The sequence below is a fragment of the Hyaena hyaena genome, unplaced genomic scaffold (genome assembly GCF_003009895.1).
Source record: "Hyaena hyaena isolate Hyena2069 unplaced genomic scaffold, ASM300989v1 scaffold_233, whole genome shotgun sequence".
Lineage (NCBI taxonomy): Eukaryota > Metazoa > Chordata > Mammalia > Carnivora > Hyaenidae > Hyaena > Hyaena hyaena.
The window spans coordinates 1,594,955-1,616,213 of record NW_024080866.1 but is presented as its reverse complement, the minus strand read 5'-3'; the positions used below and the strand labels follow the sequence as shown (position 1 = coordinate 1,616,213).

General features: G+C 44.2%; 1 protein-coding gene across 5 annotated transcripts in view; it reads left to right on the top strand.

Annotated features, from left to right (window-relative positions):
- Positions 1-21,259, top strand: part of WBP1L (WW domain binding protein 1 like) — a 61,458-nt gene that overhangs the window by 21,648 nt on the left and 18,551 nt on the right. The window contains exon 1 of one of the 5 annotated variants that reach the window (XM_039243969.1): positions 1,409-1,581. The exons of the other annotated variants lie outside the window; for them this stretch is intronic. Coding sequence (XP_039099900.1) covers positions 1,555-1,581 — 27 coding nt within the window. The 5' untranslated portion in view covers positions 1,409-1,554. Of the gene's footprint in view, positions 1-1,408; positions 1,582-21,259 lie in introns of those variants that run through there. 5 annotated transcript variants of the gene reach the window in all.

Genomic DNA, 21,259 nt, shown 5'->3' with positions numbered 1-21,259 from the left:
CCTTGTCAGGAAAGTTGTTGTGACCTTGACCATCAGTGGGAGACCTGCAGCAGGCACATCGTGTGTCTGGCTGGACTCACTAATGATTGAAAAGTACTTTTGGCAACATGTCGTGCTGTAAGTGTTGTGTACTGCTAATTTATTGTCCTAGGTGGGGGTGAGCTGCTAATTTGCAAAGAAAGAGTCGTTTCTGATGTACCTGGGTCGTGCCCAGCGCAGTGCCACTCCCGTGGGGGCCTGTGGTGAATAGCCCTGGAGGAAGACTGTTGCAGAAAAGAAAAAGAAAGATGAGATACACATGGTTTGAGTGATGGGAAATATAATTAATTTGCAGCCTAAGAAGTTGTTAGAAAGTAACTTTGGATTTATAAGGTCCCCCAAAAGGAGTCATTTCTGCAAGTCCACATCCAAACATGCACCTTTTGTTCTTTGTACGTGTTGTCTTTGCTAGAGGATCCGGGGCCGGAGAGAGCGGCGGTGACCTGCTGTTCAGGGGAGGGTGGCCAGATGAGAGCTGGCCTACACCACCGACTAGGAAGAGTCAGATCAGGACTCCAACCCCAGGGCCTTTGCTCCTTGCGTAGAGCTTGCTGTTAGCCATTTTCCCCATAAACTGAGCTTAGAGAAGAAAGCATGAGAAACCTAGGGTGGTGAACTTTTCAGAAGCAAGAGTTGGTTTAAATATAGATGATCTGCTTTACTGGCAACTTGGAGGCTGCCGTGGGACTTGCTGTACCATTTGTAAGACAAGTGAGGAAAGAAGTTGGCACCTGTACACGCGCAGTTTGTTTATGAAACATAAACTCTCCTGTAGAAGTGAGGGCTCAAGAGGTCAGCGTCTGAGGTAGCATGTCCTACCTTAGCCAGGGGGAAAGGTGCCTCGCCAAGCCTTCCCTGTCACTTGCCTCAATCTCTAGAGAGAGTCGGGACAGCCAGACCTAATGCATTGTTATTTATTGAGCCCTGACTCTGGCAGGAGCGGTGGCAGAAACCTTTCTGTGAAACTGACAATTACTGGGCTTGATTTTCTTTCCCAAGGAGAAGAAACAATAGCTCAGGAGTCCAGTTCTTATTCAGAGAAATGTAGCTCTTTTCAGCTTGAGACGGACTTATATGCACCTTAGCCGAGAGGAACTGATGGGAGCAGCCCTCCTCTGGCCCCAGGCTCCAGCGCTAGGTGGGTCCAGGGTTGGCCATCGTGGGTTTGCAGCACATCCTTCTCAGTATTCCACAGCAGCTGTCTGGAGTTTTTTCTGCTGTGCCTGAACTGATGTCATTTCCCCCTTGGCAGACAGCTTGGGTTTTGCTGCGTCTGAGATATGTCACGAGAAGGTGGGGGTGGGTCGGAGCCAGGCAGGGGGAGTAGCGAGGACAGCAGGAGGGAGAGCGCCTGCCTGGTCCCAGGACTCTGTTTACTTTCTCTTCTTTGCTAAGGAAGGCCGGTTCACTGGGACCGCGGAGCACGCAGGCCCACCAGGGGAAATGCACAGTCCAAGACCTTAACTTTTAAAAGCCCTTTGTTCCAAACGTTAGTGTGGACGATGCTCTTGCAGGATGCCTTTCCTTTTGGGTCTTAGACAGGTAACTGAACTGGTTATCCGTGGATCGGGTTTGGGCAGGGAAGAAGGGTGGGAGCTGGTTTGTCGGACTGCTGCTTTGGGCGGAGGGAACCTTTGAGAAAATGTCTCGCAGCTAGAGCAGGCCAGCTCCCCTGCAGAAATTTCCAGTCCTCCCTTCTTGTGTGCTAGTTGCTCCTTACTTCCCAAGCCACTGTATTCTTAACCCCCTACATCCCTGAGGTCTCTCTGGGGCCATCCATTCTGATTATCCGTTATATACTGGAAAGCTGTTTCCAAAGCCTTATAGAGGAAACAGCTGAGGGGAGAGGCTGGGGAGGAGGTGAGGCAGAGTGGATTCTTGATCCAAACTGCTTTTATTCCTTCTCCATTTTGATTTGGCTCGTTAGCAGAGATTTCTTCACAGTTTTCTCGTTCTAAAGGGATTCGGAGTGAGGGCAGGGGAATCTTCTAAAGGGAAGGGCTCCCAGAGGCTTTCTCCTTATAGGCATGCGGTCAGGGCTGTGTGGCTGAGGGACATCCTGGATATTTCCGAGGGCTGGGGTGGCATTGGCCACATTTTGGCCCTCTTGACAGACTTTTCAAAGTCAACAGACCCCTGTGGCTGAGTCTTGATTGCTTTGCGAACTGCTGTTTGAAGTAGGGGCACTAAATTATAGCCCGTAACCTAGTGTGGAATGAGAAAACAGTAGCAAGCGACCAACTGCTGTCTGCTGAGAACACAGCTGTTGCCAACTATTTGTTCCAGGGCTTCTGAGGGTTGGCCACCCCCCCCCCCCACCTTTGGTCTGAGAGGCATGTCTGTATCGGAATGTGTAACTGTAACCATTGGCGGCTGTAAGAGGGGGTGGGGACAGACACACACCCTCTACTGCCTGTTCCTGGGTGAGGAAAAGCCACAGATGAGATCAAACTAGAAGCCTTAGTGAGTCGCTGCTAGGGACTGCTGGGTTAGTCTCACTGTCAGAAATGTGCTGGGTGAGCAAATCTCCCTTGGGTTGTCCAAAATTCTTTAAAAAGTAAGTGTCTCCGAAAAGCTCACTCTGCACATATTATCACTTCTCTGTTCAGTGTCCCTTTGGTGCAGCTGATGGAGACGGGGCATTTGACCACCCCCTCTGCCCCCCCAAGAAAGGCTGTCCTTTTAACCTATGGACCATGGTGAGGATTTTGAGCAGCATTGGAAATAGGATGGATGAAGCATCCCATGCATACATGTCAGATGTCAGGGGCAGAAGGGGGAAGCTTCATGATAGGGTAGAAGGAGCAGGACTGGGGAGCCAGAAGGGCCTGTGTCCGTATCCTGGTCTCCCAGGGTCTTAAGCAAGCCGCTTAGCTGCTCTGAACCTCGTCTTTGAAATTGTAATTATAAAACCTACTGGAAGAATTATTGAGAGAGTTTCATAAAAGGATATATTTAAAACATGAGCACCTGGGCCGGCAGAGAGTAGGCATTCAGGAAGAATGTAACCATTATTTTTACGTACGCATCCTGAGGAATGTGAGAGTGGGAGCGCAGGAGTACAGGAAACTAGAAGCCGGAGGACCAGAGATGGAGGGTGTAGTGGGCAGGCCCGCCAGCATGCGCGGACCAAGGGGTGGGAGGCCGTCGCTTACTATACGCATCTGCTGTTAACCTTGGATATTGAGGAGACCAGAAGAGGCGGGCCCGTGTCCCATCACCTGCACTCAGCTGCGTGAGAGGGTGCAGTGGTAGGTCAAGTGAAGGGCTGGGGTGGTGGTCCTGGGGAGCATCTCAGAGGATCAACAGCAGGTGAATCTTCAGCTCTTGTTTCTGAACAGATCTCTGGTAGGAAGGCTGAACTACAAGACCTCTTAAAGACCCTTTCTGTCCTTCTGTGATTCAAACTTCCCTGTAAAAACTTTGACTGTTTTTGATTACATAATTTTGTATATTTCTAGCATTTCTGTGTCTGTCAGTGTAATTACATTCTTTATTGGAGCTGTGGAAAAGCTAGCTTTCTAAAGATTACTTGGTGATAATTCTGTTCTTAAGAAATGACACAGGGGGTACCTGGGTGGCTCAGTCGGTTAGGCATCCAACTTTGGCTCAGGTCATGAGCTCATGGTTTGTGGGTTCGAGCCCTGTGTCAGGCTTTGTGCTGACAGCCGGGAACCTTCTCTGGATTCTGTGTCTCCCTCGCTCTCTGTCTCTCCCCCCCCCCCAAAAATAAAATAAACATAAAAAACCTTTTTTAAATGATGCAATAATGCATGTGCTGTTGGTCTTCATTATATATAATATATATGTACTTTCATACATTTTTTTTTCCCCCTCAATCCATATAACAATGCTGTCTTCTGTGGTAGTGTGATTCTGTTTGTACAGAAGTGCACACTGGGGCTTACAGAAGGTAAGCCATTTGCCCAGAGTTGCTCAGCTAGCTAGGGAAATGGTAATTGAAGTTTTGTTTTTTTTTCTTAAAGTCTGATCTTCTGATTCCAAAGCCTAGAATTTTTCCCACTGCCTAGACTGCTTCGCCCAATGCCTGTGTGAGTAGAGTAGGATTATTACGTTGTTTTAGTTGAGGCATGTTTTCTGAAGGTTGTTTCTAGGAGGCCCAGTTACCAGATAAGACATTGCTCGTGCCTGTTTGCATCTTTCTCTATGGAATCCTTTTCTGCATGTAGCATTTACTGAGTAATGCCGCTGCAAGTAGATTTGAACATTTAATGAATGTGGACCTGACACAAAGGATGCAAAGATAAATAAAGCATAACCCTTACTTCCTAGGAGCTCACAGTCTAATGCAGTGGTTCTCAAAATGCATAAAAATTGCCTGGAAGTGGCGCTTATAATTAGATTTTGTAGGTCTGGGGCCAGCATCCAGAAATATGCATTCCTGTGAAGTTCCCCAGGTGGTTTTGACCCTGCTAGTTTCTGGCAATTTGAGAGGGACCTCACCTCCTCCCCCCACCCCCCACCACCGCCGCTGTAGGTTTAGTAGTATGGAAAGAATCCTATAATGTGCTCAGACTATAACAGGAATGCCCAGGTGCCCAGGACCTAGCATAGCAGAGGGGTGGGAAAGCATCTTATTCAAATGGCTGGGGGAGAGGGCTGTGCATGAAAGGCTTTCCTGAGAAGGTGATATCTGATCTGAGTCTTGAAGGATGAGTAGGAGTCTACCAGACATGTGATCTGAGGAAAGAACATTCCAGACAGATCAGGTTAGGAGTGTCATTTTTGTTTTCTCCTGCAGATGAGAAGAGAAACTGTCATCTTATGAGTCTTAGTATTAAGTATCCCTGAGGCAAGACAAGGACTTTGGCTCACCAACTGTTGGTGTCCTTTGTGACACAGAGAAGGAGGAAAGCATTAGGGCCCTTCAGTCTAATAATGAGTGTGGCACGAATTCAGTGTCTGTAAAGGGCAGGTAAGCTGTAGGCTGTATTAGTTCTTCTATGCAAGGGACAGTTAAGACAGCTTACTGGAAGGTAGTGTTGACTAAAGAGCAGTCTTTTTGTGCTTAGAGGAGCTCAGGTTCAGAAGAGAGTTACCTGTTGAACTTTCTGGGTTTTGACGATGTACCACACAATTGAGCATGTTATCCCTTTATTAACTGGTGAGATCAGCAAATGAGTTTTCTGGTTAAGAGAATCCATCATGTAAACCTAACAGATAGGATTCCTGATTTTCAGAGAATAAGATTGTAACAGAACATTCTTAGTCTGCTGATTTGAATGAATTCTAGTTCATGTTTTATTCAGAAGGCATTGATTTCATAATGTGGGAGGATTCTTATGACCGACATCCTCTATTTGAAAAGGATTGTGCATGTATTCCATTCAAAGCATGTTGTAGATACAGAGAGACACATGCTCTATCCCTGCCCTCAAGAGGCCTACAGTCAGGTAGGGGAAGTGGGTGCACAGGTAATTGGAACATTCAGTGGGTGATGGTGAGTGCCGTTAGAGAGGGATGGGGTGCCACAGGTTCACAGGCGTGGGGGTGACTTTCTGCAGGCAGCCCAATCCAGTAAGTAGTCTCAGTGGTTGTAAGACAATAATTTGTATCTTGTACCACAGAATGTTGCTTTCTTTGTGGGAGGGGCCCACTGTCCTCCAAATTGTCCTCACCAAAGTGAGTTGATCCCTGATACTGGAAATGAGTAGTCTGCAACCACACTGGAGTGCTCTTGTCAGATGTCAGAACATGTCATGGCCAAGAGGCTCCTGGCCCAAGGGGCTGTTTGTATTCTGGAAACGGGGAGCTGGTACCAGAGGCCCTCGATTGGTCTGATGCTGAATGTAACAGGGCAACCTGAATGTCGAAGCCCAGTTACTCCGTGGGCATAATAAGAGATCTTAGGGTCTCACCAGGACAGCACTGAAAATGCCATGGTGTACACCAGCCTAAAGCTGTAGGCTGGGAGCCAGGACTCGGGAGAGGGAGGAGGGAATTGGCCAACTTCTCATTTAACCCCCAAACTGCTGAATATTAGCCAACCTTACGTCACACCTTTGTTACTTCATCATGACAGCCTCCGTGAGGTGGGAGGTCTTAGCTCTTTTCTGTTGTGAGGAAACTGAAACTCAACAGGTTTTATCTATTTAGTATCACACAGCTAATGCGTGGCCATGGTGGCTCCAGCGGCCGGGTCTGAGAGAACAGTGCTGTCCTTGTCTGTGTATTGCTCTGTATGGTACCCGCACCAGTGTCTGCCGGACCTTCTCCCTGTATGCCCTGTGCCCTGCAGAGGACTGAATATTGAGTCCTGGTCACCGTCACCCTCCTGTGTGTGCTTTAGCCTCTCTCTACCAGGTTCAGGACAAATTAAGCAAGACCCTGCTTGGAAAAGAACTGTCTGTATATAATTCAAGAGACACCAAGGTGACACTTGTTGTTTGTACTACCAGAGGTTGAAGCCAAAATCCTTATTGACACTGATGTGTAAAAATCTTGTGACAGCTCCATAAAGCCCTTAGTTCCCCATTGCTGCCTAAAAGTAAGAAAGGGTGAGTCTCATCTCGGCCCTTTCAGATGGATTTTTAACCCCCCAACCAGCTGTTGCCAGAAGTTGCTTTTGTAGAGCAGCGTGGCTTGTTTTTCATCACACTCCTATTATCAAAGCAAAGAGAAACCGGTGGACTGGACAGTAACTTAGTAGAAAAGAAGACTGTATCTGCTGATTTTGAAACTTTTGTCCGGGATGGAGCCAAAGAAAACATTCACTTCCTCCAGTGATATCCCATGAGTTGGATCCACCCCCTCCCACCCCTTTTTCTTGAAGAGGTAAATTTTAGTTCAGGAGAACAATAATTTGGGACTACTTTAAAAACTGCTAGAAAATTCCTTTTCCTGCCCCAATTCCCTAGCAGCCAGATACCAGGTTTCTTAACTCTCCTTCCCTGGCCCTTCTTGACTCTGTTTGCTGCTAATTTATAGTGGCAGTGAGTTGAAACAGCTCTTCAGGTTGACTTGCTTTAGCCATTTCTGTGCTCCTTTGTAGCCATTGCTTCTCTGGGCAGGGACTCAACTGGACTTGAATCCTGGACCTCATAAGGGGCATCGGATGCTGGTTGCTGGAAATGGTGATTTAATCCTGGGAGGTGACTTGTTTGACCTATCTTGTCCTTTTAACTGATAGAGGAAGGGCAGTAGGGGAAAGGTGTATGCTTTTCAGGAGAGGGGGAGCCATGCATTGAGAATGACTGGAGTATGACACAGTGACTTCTTTGCCTAAAAGTGGCTTAGGGTTTGCTGGGACTATGTTGCACACGAGGCATTGGTTCCCTTGGATCAGGGAGGCCAGAACATTTTTATGGTTTGGTTCTCTTGGTTAACATACATGTTCTCAAGGTCTTCCACTGAACTGTGACACATGGTCTCATTCTTTGTTTCAGATACTGCCCGTCTGATCATGTGGTTTTCATCAAGGGTTTGGAAATTCCTGATTGTGTACCAGGCAGTGGTGTGAATACCTGTGACCTCCCACTCCTCCGGGTGTGGTTCTGGAGTGTGGTGGGGAGGCCTGGGATAGGCCGGGACAGGCCAGGGCAGGCTGCCAACAAAAATAGAAAGTGTTATCACTTCCCTGTCTCCGGGTGAGGTTCTGGATTTGTGGGCCAAGCTCAGATTGTGCTGGGTTACTGTAAGCCTGTCATAGCCAGAAAGCCAATGGGTAGGTCTCTCAGCAGTCGGGCAGAATCATATCACCACAGCCTTGGTCTTACCCTTGGAGAATGCCTTCATGCCACTGCTTGTATTGTTGTAGCTAAGAGGAACAGGGAACATGGGGGAGGACTAGCCCCTGGGGTTCCTTGACTGTCAGTAGGATCAGCACTTTGTGAAGATTTTTGCATGTCTGATCCTTTGCTAAGGCAGGTGCACTTGTGAGATTGACATCACTCTTGCTCCTGGGGAATTTACAGGGTGGTTGGGGAGCGCATGAGGCAATCAGGCCACAAGACCAGATAGAACACGATTCTGCACTAAATGGTGTAGTGCAGTTTGGCTGGAGCAGTGGTTCTAAACCAGGGGCAATTTTCTACCTCCACCTGGGGGACATTTGGCAACATCTGGGTGTTTCTGGTTGTCACAACTTGGGGGTAGGGTGTTGCCACTAGCATCTAGTGAGTAGAGGCCAGGGATGCTGTTAAACATCCTACAATGTGGGGGATGGTGCACGAAGAATTGTCTCGAAGTGTCAGTACTGCCAAGGCAGAGAAACTCTAGGACAGACATTACTGACACGTAGTGCATCCTTCCTGCTTAGGGAGCGAGCGGCCATGGAAGTCACAGGCCTTACAGAAAGTGGACTGAGATGTCTTAATACAGGGAAATAAGTGTACTTCTCCCCACTGCATTCCAAGCAGTCTGTACTAACTACCTGCACAGAGATTTAGAGTCTTGACATCTTGGTTACCCCTTGTTAGCAGATACTATTATTTTCAAAGACAGGAATAGAGTTAATTTTTTATGGTGAGTAGCTAAGATCGAGTCCTTCTGGCGCTGGCATTTTATCTCTTACTCAAATAATCTAATTACTTTCAGAAGCATGGGATCTTAGTAGTGCCCAAATACAACTGTATACAGTTTAAACAACAGTTAGGCTACAGTTATTTCAATAACAGACCATATGTGAAATCAGTTACCTCTTGCTATGCCTTGGGCTTATTGTAATCTGCCTCTTCTAATGCAGTAAATTCCCCCTTTTCTAAGTCATCTGGTGTCTCATTTAATCTTTAAGTGTAAGGTCTTAGAGTTTAGTAAGTTCTTTAAAGTTATTCAGAGTCCTTTGGAGACATAGCCTCTGGCTCCTAAAGATTGTTGTTGTTGTTTTAAATCTTGTATCTGCTTCCACAGAGACCATTTTTAATGTGACACTTTGTCCCAGGTAGAAGTAAATAGTTGCCTTGAACAATATCAAACTTTTTTTACTGGCAGTAAATCTCTGGGACTGGTCTCTAGACAGACAGCCGACAAGTCCCATTATTATTTCTTTTGCTCCCAACGAAAGCCTACTTTTGTGATGGAACTGCGGAGAAAAAATGGGATTAAATTTAGACTTCTGCTTGAAGTAAGGAATACCTCTGAGACCGCACATGTGCTCTTCTCTGTCAAATGAAACTGTGATGAGTCCCTTTTAAAGCACATCAGTGATAAGTCAACTCGTACCTTCAATATTTCAGATACCCTTGAAAACCATACCTGTTTCTGGGCCAAGAAGTGAGTATTTTATTTGATCAAGAGCCATTTTCAAGATTTAGGAAAGACTTTGATGAGCTAGAACCTAGTCATAGAAAGAATACTGACCCAAAAGTAAGAAGACCAGGGTTTCCACAGCCCGATTCTATCATCTGTAGCCTTATTAGGCTAAGTGGCAGTTCCTTATCTCTAAGATAGGGTAATGGCACTTCTGACCTCTTGTAGGGTCCTGGCTGGCTGGCAGTCTCAAATGAGGGACTGGCTGTTAAAGAAGGTTGAAAACCTTTAAAGTCCTATATAAATGTGTATTTTGTATTATATTTTTATATGTGTGTGTTGTGTATATGTCATCCTTGCTCCAAATTATGACCCAGAGGCTTTGCCACCTTATAAATCATTTTAAAAAAATGAATTCTATTGATTAGGTTGTACTTAATTAAGGTACACAATAAACCTGAATATTTCAGGAAGGCTTTCAGCAATAAGAGCTGGAATATCAACTTTTAATTTAAAAAAATTTTTTTTAATGTTTATTTTTGAGAGAGTGCGCACGCATGCACACACACGCATGCATGCATGCGAGTAGGGGAGGGGCAGAGAGAGAGACACAACCACTGAATCTGAAGCAGGCTCCAGGCTCCGAGCTGTCAGCACAGAGCCTGATGCAGGAATTAAACTCATGAACTGTGAGATCATGACCTGAGCTTAAGTCGGATGCTTAACTGAGACACCCAGGCGGCCCTCAACTTTTTATTTTTTTTAACCTAACAGTTTGGTTATTACAAAGTTCCTCAGAAGCAAAGTCCATACCTTATCTGTCATTTTGTGCTTGTCAGCATCTAGCCTGAAAGTTTGGGATAACCCCTAAGGATCAAATCTTTCCACTAAAATTTGGGCTTTAGGTCCAGAAAACTTGTTCTAACTGTGTGACCACTCTGAACCTTACTTTTCTTGGTTCCTATATGGAAAACATAGCATTGGTAAAAATGCCCAGCTGAATACTTGATAAACAACACAGTCGCTGCAAGGAATTTGGTTTTCTCCAACCTGTTGAGTATCAGGAGGTTTTCCTGATTTTCCAGAGACTCTCCCCTCGTACAGTGAAGGGAGGCCCTCCTCTTTGTCTAGGTCCCTGTTTTACCTGTTGTGTGTAAGGTGTTGCTTGAGCCTCAGTGTGGAAAATTACTATATCTGCTGTTTACGTTAGGGTCTATGCATCTTGCCTTAACCTCAAGGAGAGGAGATGAACATCTGTTACTGAACTTGAGAGCAGGGGGAGCTAATCAGATGCCCACAGGGGCCAGGCAAGGGCAGCTTGAGTTAAGCGGATGGGCTTCGTGGACAGCAGGGGTTGTGGGGGAGGCTGAGGTGGAGCCAGAGCCCATGTGCGCCCGTGAGCCAACCTAATATGCTGCTAAGGGAATGTGGGCCCGGAATTTGCAAGAGAAGCTGGAAATCTATTTTCTGTATGACTCCTTTTCATTTGAAAATGTTGACAGTTAGGGACTTGCCTGTGGTTTCTGCCATAGCTTGCTTGTCTCCAGTTGTACTTCTTTGCTATCCTTGAGCAAACCTGTTTCTGCTGGTTTTAAAAAAAATCGTCCGTTAATTCCATTTTTTTAAAAGTTGAAAAAACAAAGTTACCATGTGGGCGTAGAGCTCCTTAGTGGGGCCATTGTGGTCTGAGGGCCACCAGTCGGCAATCCTTGCTTTCAAGCAGGAGGCAGCCACAGAACGTGGGAGGGAAAGAATCTGCCCTCATGGGACTGACTAGGGACACATTCATGATAGGTGACTGCATTGTCCTCCTGCTCTGGCCAAGTGCCACCTGCTCTGTTGAGTGCTACCTGCCCCTCGCCCCTTAAGCTCTCCGCATCCGCCCTTGCTGAGGATGCCATACTTGTCAGTGCATTTATTCTGTGGCTGAAGAGGCCAGTGAGGAGAGATTGCTGGGGATGCCTCCAGGCAAGACTGCTTTTCATGCTAGGTGTCCAGGGGTGGAAGAATTGCACAGTAACCCAATGTCCTGAGCTGCTGCAGCCAGCAGACTCCCACAGGCTTGCCTGTGCTAGGACATCGGCAAGGAGCCTTTAATACAACCATGGAATATGTTGCAACTTCCGATCTGTGCTCTGGGATTTTCCTACCAGGGTCAAGTGGCTTTTTCTGAGTTTGTTATTCAGGTTCCTAATAGCAACACAGGAAATGGGTTTTAATTTCTTTGTTGGCTGCTCTGTTTGGGGGCTATTTAATGAGGATCCAGTTTGCAATGCAGGAGGACTGGTATGGATATGAGTGTATCTAACATGTGACTCTTTAAAAAAATTTATGATCTAGGGGCACCCAGGTGGCTCAGTGTGTTAAGCGTCTGACTTCAGCTCAGATCATGATCTCACAGTTCCTGGGTTCGAGCCCCGCGTCAGGCTCTGTGCTGACAGCCTAGAGCCTGGAGCCTGCTTCAGATTTTATGTCTCTCTCTCTCTCTCTGCCCCTCTCCCACTCACACAATGTCTCTCTCTCCCTCAAAAATAAAATAAAAACATAAAATTTTTTTAAAAATTTATGATCGTGTGTGTGTGTGTGTGTGTGTGTGTGTGTGTGTATTTTATGGAGTGAGGCATAAAGCATATGAATAATTTTATATGTCTTGATTCTAAGTGGCCACTCTTGGGGGTAACCTTTGGGATGTGTTTGGGATTGTAGGAAAAGAATATTAGACCATTCCACTTTTAGAGGGCAAGAACTCTATATTGTACATTTTTATAAATCGAGTGATAGTTATATGTATATTGTATGTTTTTATAAATCTAGAGCAATGGTTCTCAAACTTGAATATATATGAGGTGAGCCCCTAGAAGTTCTTAATCTATTTTCTTAAATACCCAGGCAATTTTTGGGCCTGCAGACCACACTTTAGGAAACATGTCTCTCTCTTGTTGCATGCTTTTATCTATGTGTCTTCCTGCTACCTTAAGACAAATTTGCTACTTGTGAGATGCCATGATATGTTCTGATTCACTGTGTTGCTCCTCCTCAGATTCTTTTTTTTTTTTTTAATTTTTTTAATGTTTTTATTTATTTTTGAGAGAGAGAGAGAGAGAGAGCGTGAGCAGGGAGAGTCAGAGAGAGAGGGANTTTTTAATTTTTTTAATGTTTTTATTTATTTTTGAGAGAGAGAGAGAGAGAGAGCGTGAGCAGGGAGAGTCAGAGAGAGAGGGAGTCACAGAATCCGAAGACAGGCTCCAGGCTCAGAGCTAGCTGTCAGCACAGAGCCTGACGCGGGGCTTGAACCCATGAACCGTGAGATCATGACCTGAGCCGAAGTCGGACGCTCAACCGACTGAGCCACCCAGGCACCCCGCTCCTCCTCAGATTCTTGAGGAGTCCCCAGACAAAATTGTTCCAGGACGCCCTCACAGGTTGAAGTAAATTGATCCTTGTCCCTGCGACAGCAAGGGGTCCCCAGAATTCCCCTTCAACAGTGTATGCTGCAGCCGTATCTTGAAGCAGCAGCTGCCCACATTGGTACTAGGCTTTTCTTAAGTTTTTCTAGCTCCAGTCTTTTGGCTGGAGTCTTTACCCTTCAGAGTACTTTGTAGCTAGAGAGTGGGGAGACTGGGTGCCCAGTGAACTGAAGGCTAGAGGCCTTAGGTGTCAAGCATATTATCAAATGTGAGAGATGAGGCTGAATCTTACCAGATTAAATTTATTGGCTTGTTTAGGGGAACCTGCCCAGGCTATTCGTCCTTTTGGAAAGTTACTGAACTTGACCAAACCGCCTAACAATTCATTCCTCATATCCCGGTGCGTACAAAGCAGAGTCTTGGCAGTGGCTTGCCCTTTATCAGAAAGGATGAGACTGAGTTCTTTTAGGTAGTTAAAGGAACAATTATCATGTATAGTTTATATTGTGAAGGATACAGAAGTAGTACGTGATGGACGCCTGGGTGGCTCATTCGGTTAAGCGTCCGACTTCGGCTCAGGTTATCATCTCGTGGTTCACAAGTTTGAGCCCCATGTCAGGCTCTGTGCTGACAGCTCAGAGCCTGGAGTCTGCTTTGGATTCTGTGTCTTCCTCTCTCTCTGCCTTTCCCCTGTTTATACTCTGTGTCTCTCTCTTTTTCTCTCTCTCAAAAGAAAAACAAACATTAAAAAATAGTACGTGACAATCCCCATTGTCAAACAAAGGGAGGTTAGACTAATGTGGGAAACAGTGGGTCAGGACTCCTACCAGATCATTCCTCTCCCTGAGTGTACTTTCCTTCATCCCCACCTCTTCTCCAGCCTCCTTACCTCCAATTCAAAAGTGTACCTTTGGATGATTCTATCTTTCCCAGCTCTTCAAACGGCCTTAAAACCATTAGTGTTAGATGGGGCGCCTGGGTGGCTCAGTCGGTTACGCGTCCAGCTTCAGCTCAGGTCATGATCTCACAGTTCACAAGTTTGAGCCCCACACTGGGCTCTGTGCTGACAGCTCAGAGCCTGGAGCCTGCTTCAGATTCTGTGTCTCCCTCTCTCTCTGACCCTCCCCCACTCTTACTCTGTTTCTCTCTCAAAAATTTTTTAAAAATTAGTATTAGAGAAAAACTGATATTAACTTTCTTACTGTCAAAATAAAGGTATAAATCTAGAAAACATTTTTTTAATTTTTAACGTTTATTTTATTTTTGAGACAGAGAGAGACAGAGCTTGAGCAGGGGAGGGGCAGAGAGAGAGGGAGGTACAGAATCTGAAACAGGCTCCGGGCTCTGAGCTGTCAGCACAGAGCCCGACGCGGAGCTCGAACCCATGGACCGTGAGATCTTGACCTAAGCCGAAGTTGGCTGCCCAACCTTCTGAGCCATCCAACCGCCCCTACAAAACATTTTTTATAATCACTTACAAGTCTTTTTTTTTTAAGGACCTGGGCCTAAAAATGCTGCATTTTCAGAATTTGAAAATTCTATTTAAGATAGGATAAAAATAACTGGCTCTATGTTAAAGTTGCTTACTGTCTTTTCTCATTTAGCCGTTTCGAATCTGTCTTGTTTATGAAGACTTTGTTGTCTTTAGGTTACAAAGTATTACCAAAGTCAGATAGAACTTCAGTCTAGTAGATGTATAGTGCTCGAATATGGTCTCTTCTCTGGAAAATTATTACTGGTTCAAGACTGGAAGGAAAGTTGATATTGTTAGTAACTATGTAGTAGCAGCCACAAGGCAGGGAGACAAAAAAATGGGGCAGGGGGTCCCCAGTTGAAAAGTAATTGTAGGAGTTGGAAAAATAGGAGTGCCCTGGGTGGCACAGTCAGTTGAGCACCCAACTTTAAGTCAGGTCATGATCTTACAGTTCTTGGGTTCAAGCCCAATTCGGGCTCTGTCCTGATAGCTCAGAACCCAGAGCCTGTTTCTGATTCTGTCTCCCTCTCTCTCTGTCTCCCTCCCTCTTATGTTCTGTCTCTCAAAAATAAATATTTTTTTAAAATTTTAAAAAGAGTTGCAAAAATAGGGGTGCGTATGTGGTACAGTTGGTTAAGCATTCGACTCTTAGTCTGGGCTCAGGTCATGATCTCACCGTTTGTGAGTTGAAGCCTCACATCCGGCGCTGCTTTGATGGCTCTGAGCCTGGTTGGAATTCCGTCTCTCCTCTCTGTCCCACCCTTGCTTGTCTGCATGCACACTCTCTCTCTCTCTCTTGCTCTCTCTCTCTCAAAATAAACTTAAAAGAGTTGAAAAATAGTTTGATATTATTCAAATATGCAGCAATATTATAGCCAACAACGAATTTACAAACTATGGTATTTTGGCTGTTATTTTAACTGTTGTGCAAATCATATGAGGCATGGCCTCTTCCTGAACTCTTGACTCTTCTTTTCACACGACTGCCTGAGATTCACTGTACTCAGCCACACTAGCCTTCTTCCTTTTCCTTCAGTGCACCAAACTCATTCCTCCATTGGTGTCTTTGCCTGCACTTGACATTGCCTCTGCCTGGAACATTGTTCCCACAGGTCTCCTTAATGTGGACCCTTCTCATCATTCAGGGCTCATTCAACTCCTATGTTACCTTCCCAGGGAGGCCCTTCCTGACTGTCCCATCAAAAACCTTTTGTCCTAGGGGTGCCTGGGTGGCTCAGTTTGTTAAGTGTCCAACTCTTGATTTCAGCTTAGGTCATGATCTCACAGTTTCATGAGATCAAGTCCCGTGTCAGGCTTTGTGCTAACAGAGCGGAGCCTGCTTGGGATTCTCTACCGCCCCGTGCCCCATCCTACTCATGCTTTCTCTGTCTCTCTGAAAATAAATAAATAAAACGTTGACAAAACATCAACAACATAAGAAACCCTTTTGTCCTATTCTGTTTTATATTCTCCTGGAGATTATTACTCTTTTAAATTCTGATTTCACTTGTTAATTTTCATTCTTCACCACTTGAACATATTTAGATCTTTTTATCTTTGTTGTTCTGTAGTTTCACACAGTGTACCCAGGTATGAGTTTATTATGGCCTGAAAATTCCATTATCTTTAACTTTTTTTTTTCATTTTATTGATTTGAGAGAGAGAGAAAAAGTAGGAGGAAAGGGGCAGAGAGAGAGAGAGAGAGAGAGAGAGAGAATCCTAAGCAGGCTGCATGATCAGTTCAGAGCCCAATGCGGGGCTCGATCCCATGACCCTGGGATCATGATCTGAGCTGAAACCAAGAGTTGGACACTCAACCAACTGAGCAACCCAGGGACCCCTCCATTATCTTTAAAAAAAGTTTTTTTAACTTTAAATCCAAGTTAGTTAACATATAGTGTAATAATGATTTCTGGAATAGAATTTATTGATACATTCATCAGTTACATGTAACATCTAGTGCTCATCCCAGGAAGTATCCTCCTTAATTCCCCTTGCCCCATTTAGGCCACCCCCCCCCAACCCCTCTAGCAATCCTCAATTTGTTCTCTGTATTTAAGAGTCCAATATGGTTTGTCTTCCTCTCTGTTTTTATATTATTTTTGCTCCCCTTTCCTTACATTAATTTGTTTTGTGTCTTAAATTCCACATATGATTGAAACATGTAATAGTTGTTTTTCTCTGACTGACTTACTTCACTTAGCATAATATACTCTTGTTCTATCCACATTGTTACAAATGGCAAGATTTCATTCTTTTTAATCGCTGAGTAAACTCCATTTTGTGTGTGTGTGTGTGTGTGTGTGTATTTTATATATATATAAATTTATATTTATTATTTTATATATATATAAAAATATATATATTTATATATGTATATAAAAATGACATCTTTTTTATCCATTCATCCGTTGATGGACATTTGGGCTCTTTCCATACTTCGACTCTTGTCGATAGTGTTGATACAAGTATACAGAGGTGCACCTGTATCCTTTGGATAAATACTTAGTAGTACAATTGCTGAGCCATAGGGTAGTTATATTTTTAATTTTTTGAGGAACCTCCATACTGTTTTCCAGAGTGGCTACACCAGTTTGCATTCCCACCAGCAGTGCAAAAGGGTTTCTCTTTCTCTGCATCCTTGCCAACATCTGTTGCTACCTTAGTTGTTAATTTTAGCCACTCTGACAGGTGTGAGGTAGTATCTCATTGTGGTTTTGATTTGTATTTCCCTGATGATGAGTGATGTTGAGCATTTTTTCATGTCTGCTAGCCATCTGGATGTCTTCTTTGGAAAAGTGTTTATTCATGTCTTTTGCCCATTTCTTCACTTGATTACTTGCTTTTTGGTGTTGATTTTGATGAGTTCTTTATAGACTTTGGATACTAACCCCTTATCTGATATGTCATTTGTAAATATATTCTCCCATTGCTTTGATTGCCTTTTAGTTTTGCTGATTGTTAAAAATTCCATTATCTTTGGGGCGCCTGGGTGGCTTAGTCGGTTAAGCGTCCGACTTTCGCTTAGGTCATGATCTCGCGGTTTGTGGGTTCGAGCCCCGCGTCGGGCTCTGTGCTGACTGCCAGCTCAGAGCCTGGAGCCTGTTTCAGTCTGTCACTCCCTCTCTCTCTCTGACCCTCCCCTGCTCACGCTGTCTCTCTCTCTCCTAGAAATAAATAAAGCATTAAAAAAAAAAAATTTAAAAAAAAAATTCCATTATCTTTAATTAGCTCTGGGAATTTTTCAGTTCTTTCTTTCTTTCTTCTTTCTTTCTTTCTTTCTTTCTTTTTAATATTTATTTTATTTTTGAGACAGAGGGTGACAAAGCACAAGTGAGGAAGGAGCAGAGAGAGAGAGGGAAACACAGAATCCAAAGCAGACTCCACGCTTCAAGTTGTTAGCACAGAGCCTGACATGGGACTCAAACTCTCAGCTTGTGAGATCATGACGTGAGCCGAAGTCGGACCCTCAACCTACTGACCCACTCAGGCACCCCGGTTCTCTCTTTAAATATTACATCTCCAGGGCACCTGGGTGACTCAGTTGGTTGAGTGTCTGACTTTTGATTTTGGCTCAGGTCATGATCTCATGGTTTGGGGGATTGACTCTTGTGATGGTCTCTGCACTGGTAGTACAAAACCTGCTTGGGATTCTCTCTCCCCACTCCCCACCCCGACCCCTTCCCTAATCACATGCGCTTGTGTGCACATACTCTCTCTCAAATTAATGAATAAACATTAAAAAATAAAATATCTCGTCCATTTTCTCAACTTCCTTCTCAAATTTCTTATTCTCATTTTCATTTTCCATGGTATCTTTTAATTGGTATGAGCCCTTTGCTGGATAATTTTCTCAGATTTGTTTTCCAGCTAACTAATTCTGTCTTCAACTTGGTCTGATCTCTGTGCAATCTATTTGTTGAGTTTTTAAATTTTAGTAATGATTTTTCTGTGCTTCACCCCCACCCTCCAAATCTCCTTGGTCACTGTTTTTTTCATTATGTTCTTTTCTCATGTTTTTCATTGTTTCCTTTTGGCTTTAATAATTGGAAATATGCCTATATATTATAGCTTATCTGATAATTCTGTTTAAGGTTTTTCAGAGAGTCTTATTCTGTTATTTGTTGGATTTTCCAGGTCTTGTTTGTGATGGTTTATTTCTGCATAAACTTTTATATTTTCTGTTGTGAGCTCATCTTCAACAGAGCTTTATTTATGGGAATTATACTCTGATTGAGTGTACGTCTCTTCAGAGATTTGTACATTTTGACATTTTCTGCCAAGTGGTCACATGGTTATTATAAGTCTGACCACTTTTTGTGTTAAAGTTTTGCCATGGTGATTTTCAGACCTTGTAGTAGTACAATTTAAATCTAAAATTTGCTTATGGAAAGACTTATGGTTACAGATTATTAGAGAGATTCTTTTTTCCTCTAAATTCATAGCTTTCTTATTGTTACCCTGTGCCAACAGGCTAATTTTTTCCTAGTCTGCTCTTTTTGAGGGTCCTCACTTTATATGGGGGCTCAGTTTCAATTTCCTGTTTTCAGATGGGCCCAGGAGCAGTAAACAACCCCCCTTTTCCAGGGCAACTGAAAAGGCCTGACCTCATTTGCCATTGTACTTTCTAGTTCCCCCCAACATTTTTGGCCCTTGAGCATCTTCCTTGCTTTCTTGCAAGCTCAGCCATGTGATTAAAAGGATATTGTTATATAGCCAGTACTTCTAGGAGTTTTGGCCTTAAAGTTACTTCCTCAGCCGTGTCGCCATGACAACAGGATCTCTGCCCCCAGGATATCTTGCTCATGGCTGGAGCCCTAGTATCCAGCACAGCACCTGGCACGTTGGGGGAGGGTATCAATACAGACTTGTTGCTTGACTTGTAGAATTGGATGTTTCAGTTAGAAACCGTTCCTTCTCCCTGTAGGGAAAGCCAGAAGTGGTGCTCCAAATCCATTCATCTCTAGCAGCCACGATAGTGTTCTGTGCTTTAACACCTGTGAACAATTTCAGTTTTCCTGGTTGTTGTTGTTTTTTTTTTTTTTACTTTTAAACTTGAAAACTTCGGTGCTTTCCTAAGGACACAACGATGCTGTTGCCAGTTACGAGCAGAGTTTTCCAACCCCATAAATTGGTGAATTAAAACCATCCCTGGGGAACCATCACTGCCCAGTGTCTCTTTATGCTGGCACTTAGAAAGTTCTTATGCTGATTAAATTGACCTTTATAGTGGCTTAGCTGAAAATAGCAACTATAAGAGATGGAAACTGTTGAGGAAAGTGTTGTTAGTCTCACAAAGGGAGGAGATGATTTTTTGCATATGTGCAAAAGGTATACTGTTCATCCTTTCCCGTTGTAAAAATGTTCTTTCCAGTTCAGTGTTGTTCTTGCTTGCTTCTTCTTGGCACCTGTGCCTTTTGTTTGCGGTGACCCTGTGTGCCCTGTATCTAAGCCAGTCACTGTGATATCTGGGCTGAAGACACATACCAGCAACAGACAGGGATGTTAATGGTCGTCTCCACAGTCATTCCTGAGATGAGAGACCCCCAGCATAAGAGCACACGTTACTCAGTTTCTTTATGACAAATTCTACATTTCTAGCATTTTTTTTTTTTTTTTTTTGGCCGAGCAGTTTTGTGCAAATGAAAACATTGCTGGAAAGGAGCTATCTTTAAAATGTGAATCTGATCTTGTCACTTCTTTGCACAATCTGATCCCCACTTACCTAACTTCCCTACCTACTTCTTTCACCATCTCCTTCTGGTTAAAGGGCTTTGCTTGTACAATCTCCTTTGCCAAGAATGTTCTCCCCATCCCACTTCGTTTGGTTACTTTCTAACCATCTTTGGTGATCTCAGTTCAAGCTTACCTTCCTCACAGAAGCTGTCTGGACCTTCACCACTAGCTCCTAGGTCTTATCTCTTATAAGCTCTCACCAAGTCATATATTTTTCTCTTTCTGGTTGCAGTTTGATCTGTGTGATTACTTTATCATCTTTGACTAGACTGCAAGCCTCCTGAGGACAGAGATCATGACTGTTTTGGCCATTTGCCCATTGGGTTCTCTAGCCTGGTTCAGTGCTGGTGCAGGGCAGGTATCCAGTAAATGTCAAAGGAAGGAATGAAGGTCCCGCTTTCCATGCTGGGACGAAATACCATTCTGCTTTTCAGAAAGTCAGTGTGCGAAAGTACAACCTTTCAAGCAAGAAAGGGAAGAGCCCTAAGCAGGTTGCCCCTCCTCACTGCCACGTAGAAGATGCAGGATCCTGTTCCCAAACTCAAAGAGCTCCACAAAGGCAGGATCCTGTTCTTTTCCTCCAAAGACAAAATGTTGATTTTATTTGGTTTGGGGCTTTCAGTGGATTTCTTAAAGCAACTGAAGTGTAAGAAGCAACTGGAGAAGTATCACCTCAACCAAGGAAACTAAAGGTTAATAGTTAGAGCTCAGGCTCTGGGGCTGGAACAGAGAGGTTGGACCACTTCCTAATCGTATGACCATAGGCAAGTTGCTCAACCCCTCGTGGCTTCAGTTCCCTGATAACTACTTGCTCATAGGTTGCTTTCAAGTTGAGATGAAGGAGTACGTGTAAGGCACTTAGAACAGTGCCTGGCACATAGCAAGTGCCCAGTACACATTAGCTCTATTATTCGCCCCAGGTTGCATAGCCGTTGTTTCACTAAGCAAACCATTATGTACCGAGCACAGTGTTCATACTGGGAATGGGGGAGGGGAATGAGGAGACAGAGCTCCTGCCCATAAGGAGAGGACAGTTCATTCTTTGATTCACTCTCTGGAGAAAGGGGGTTGGAAGGATATTTACTGCCCACTTTTCAAGACTTGGCCTGAACAACATAATGTATAAATAAAGTGCTTGAAGATGCTTAGAAGCAAGGCAAAGAGGAATCATAAAAGGTGCTGAGAACTTTTCATGTTTGAACCTTATCCACTGCATTCTCTCTAGTTTCTTTTTCTGTTCTTCCTGTGTCTTGGGCAATCCACACTGCCAGTGAACTTCACTCTTCTGAAATCATTTTGAGTAAATGCAAAGTGCTATTTAGATCGTCTTTTCTGCCCAGCAATAATGGTTCACAGACTAACATTGATATTAAGAGGTCAGAAAAGTTAAGTCACT